This window comes from Plasmodium gaboni, chromosome 14 (genome assembly GCF_001602025.1).
Source record: "Plasmodium gaboni strain SY75 chromosome 14, whole genome shotgun sequence".
NCBI classification, from domain to species: Eukaryota; Apicomplexa; class Aconoidasida; order Haemosporida; family Plasmodiidae; genus Plasmodium; species Plasmodium gaboni.
This window is the reverse complement of record NC_031494.1, coordinates 1,378,040-1,381,948: the sequence shown is the minus strand read 5'-3', so window position 1 is coordinate 1,381,948 and position 3,909 is coordinate 1,378,040. Positions and strand designations below refer to the sequence as shown.

General features: G+C 17.2%; 1 protein-coding gene across 1 annotated transcript; it reads right to left on the bottom strand.

Annotated features, from left to right (window-relative positions):
* Positions 1–621: 621 nt before the first annotated feature.
* Positions 622–2,161, bottom strand: PGSY75_1437900 (putative HSP40, subfamily A; the record flags this gene model as incomplete). Its single annotated transcript, XM_018788069.1, has 2 exons — positions 622–1,830; positions 2,096–2,161. The coding sequence occupies 2 exons, from the start codon at positions 2,159–2,161 to the stop codon at positions 622–624; spliced, it is 1,275 nt and encodes a 424-aa protein (XP_018639441.1).
* Positions 2,162–3,909: the final 1,748 nt, after the last annotated feature.

The following is a 3,909-nucleotide window of genomic DNA, read 5'->3' as shown; positions in this document are numbered from 1 at the left end:
ATAATTAATCTGTATAATATATATATATATATATATATATATATATATATATATATATATATGTTATTTATCTTATATATTAATTTTATTAAATAATAAAAATATATGAATAGAAATATATATTGATAAATGTGAAAAGGAAATACTAATAATTTTTATATCTATAAAATATATATAGGTGTTTAAATATGTTATGGTATAATATTATATATATTTTTGTACAATACAACATTTTTTTGTATATCAGTATAATGGATGGAATTAAATATGTTTATTTATTATTTATCTGTGATACCATTAATATATATATATATATATATATAATGTTTTATATTTATATATTTTTTGATTCGAAGTAATTGAAATTTTATTTTTAGGACAAAAATTATAACATTTAATAAATTTCGTATTTTATTTAACACACACACACACAATATATTTCCTTTTCTAACAATTTTTATTATTAATATTTCTTATAAAATTGATGAAAATATAAACATATCTATATTTTATTTATTTTATGTGTTCATTTTTTTTTTTTTTTTTTTTTTTTTTTTTTGAAATATTACATTCACAAATATGATAAATCACTTTTTATTTTTATTTTTTTTTATACTGCTTTCATTGTTGAGCACAAGCTACTCTTCCACCTTCCATTTCTGGTTGATGATCTTCATCATCATATGCTTCTTGTTGTTGTTGTTGTTGTTGTTTGGTAACTCTAACCTTAATATATTCTTTATCAACAGGTGAGCAGGTAACAACTTCTAGTTCACTATTTTCTAAGTCATATTTTTTTTCAACTTCATTTTGTTTTTTTAAGATTTTCAAAAATTCTTTGTTTTCATTTGTTATAATTAAATCCATTGGATATTCAACCTCAAATGTAATATATAAATTTCCTTTTTTGAATGGATCTTTATATGTTGGCATACCTTCATCGAGTACTTCTCTAATATCTCCATGTCTTATAAAACCACAGTTTGTGCAATTAACTAATATTTTTCTTTCATCAAGATGTGTAACTTCTGCAACAAAACCTGTTAAGGATTCATATAATGAAATTTTGTAATTCATAAATAAATCAATTCCTTCTCTTCTAAATACAGGATGTTGTTTTTCATTTAATATAACAACTAAATTTCCAGTAATAACATTTGGTTTTTCATCAGCTTCTCCATTAAAAACTATTTTGTGTTTATTTGGAGCACCTTTTGGAATATATACTTCAATAATTTTTCTTGTTTTCAATACACACAAACCTTTACAATTAGTACACTTATCTTTTTCATTAAATATTTTACCTTTTCCTCGACAACCATTACATGTTACTTCAGTTTGATGTAAAACACTTGAATGATATCTCATGTATGTTTTAGTTCCTCTTCCATTACATTGTTTACAATCTACTTTAGCATCTTTTGGACCACCATGACCTTCACAATTGGTACATATTATATCTTTGCTTATAGCTAGCTTTTTTGTTGCTCCATTATATAATTGTTCAAGTGTTACTTTTACTTCACTCACAATATCTTCACCTCTCTTTTTCTTTCCTTTTCCAGCATTTAAAATAAAGTCAAATAAATCAGTTGCATCAGCTGGTTGTTCTCCATTTTCTAAACCTTCTTCACCATACTCATCATACAATTTCCTTTTTTCTTCATCTGATAATACTTCATAAGCCCTTGATATTTCTTTGAACTTTTCTGGATCACCTCCTTTATCTGGATGATGAATAATAGCTAGCTTACGGTATGCTTTTTTTACTTCGTCAGTAGTACAATTTTTTTTTAAATTCAAAACCTCGTAAAATTTGTTATTATTAACCTATAACAAAAAAAAAAATAATAATAAAATTAAAATATATGTATATATATATATATATATATATATTTAATGTTATCATGTATTACATATTATATAAACATATTTTACATACACATAATTTTAATATATATTTTTTATTAATAAATTTATATTAAGGTAATAATTTCTTTCTCTTTATACATATATATATATATATGTATGTATAATAAAAAGGCTACATTTAATTATTCTATATAAAGTTAATATATTTTTTATTTTTTCTTACTTCTCTTTTTCTACGGGCTTGTTGACCACCCATAGAGTCAAATGGAAAACCTGATGAGAAAAACATTTTTAATTATAATTCTTTAATTATATAGTTTTTTATAGATATATATTTTATTAATTATTTCTCGTGAATGTTCTACAAGAAAATATATAAATTTTAATTAGTTTCTTAATATGAGATAAACAGTAAAATTATATTTGTGTTTGTGTTTTTTATATAATTAAAAGTAAATACTTCTTTATTTATATATATATTAAATATATATAATTTATTTTTATATTTTTTCCTTATGTTCTCTTTTTTTATTTATTTATTTTTTTTATAATAATGAATGTTACATATAAATAAATAAATAAATATATATATATAATATATATATTTATAAATAAATATTTCAATATATAAATAAATTAATATATAAAAAATATTTCATTTATATGTTTTATTATTTTATATATTTTGCATAACATATTGTTCCCCTGATATTTAATTTAATTTTTTTTTTAAATATTATATAATTCATATAATATAGTACATTATAATATTATATATATTTATATAATATATATATAAATAATGTTTTTCATTATGATGAACGCATGTTACATAAAAGTATTTATAATTATACATATATAAAGTTATAATATATATATATATATATATATATATATATGTAATACTACAATGTTATAATTTATTATAAATAATAATAAAAATATGTATTGCAATTTTGTAAATATATATATATATAATGATAATAAACTTATATCTCTTATGTTTTTCCTTTCTTGACGATACAAATATTTTATATATATAATATAGGTAATAATATAATATTTATATATATTATTATATATATATTTATTTTTATATTTTGGGCTTTAATTTATTTTATTTTTTTAAGAGGTTAAAAAATATAAAAAAAAAATAGTAAAAGAATTTTACATAATAATAAATAAGTTTCTATGTTTTTTTAACTTTTTATATTTTTATTTAGTTGTTTAATTTTTTTTATTATTACTTTTTAATTTTAATTTTTTTAAAAATGTATTTATAAAATAATCATTATGTTATTATTTTGATATAATTACATATTATATTATATATATATATATATATATAATGTAAAAAAAAAAAAAAAAAAATACTTGTATATATATATAATTTTATCTGTGGGTATATGGATAAATATATTGAAAATATATAAGAAAAAATATATATGATCATATAATAATATATTTTATGTCTTTAATAAATATTTTTAAATAGATACAAATATAGACTCTTTTTTTTTTTTTTTTTTTTAATTAAAATTTATTATATGTTCGTTTTTTTAAGGGAACATTTTTACTAAAACGTTATTTGTTTTTTCTTAGTAAAAAAAAAAAAAAAAAAAAAAAATTATACATGTAATATATATATAATATATATTTTTTTTTTTTTTACGAAAAAAGGTGGTTATAATTTTTAAAAGGGGAAAAAAAAAAAAGTATTAAATTTATTGTATAAATTTACACATATATTTTTATTTTTTTATATTATCTAATTTTTCTTATATATAGGACAATTAAAAAAAGAAAAAAAAAAAAAAAAAGAAAAAAAATAAAGAAAAAAGTTATTATTTAATGCTTATAATATATATATATAATTTTTACAAAATGAATATCATACTTAAAAATTTTATAAACAATTCTTCTCTTTTATATTAATACATCTATAAGTATATATATAATAATTGGATACACAAGTACTGTGTGTTCTTAATATATATATATATATATATATATATTAAGAACACACAGTACTTGTGT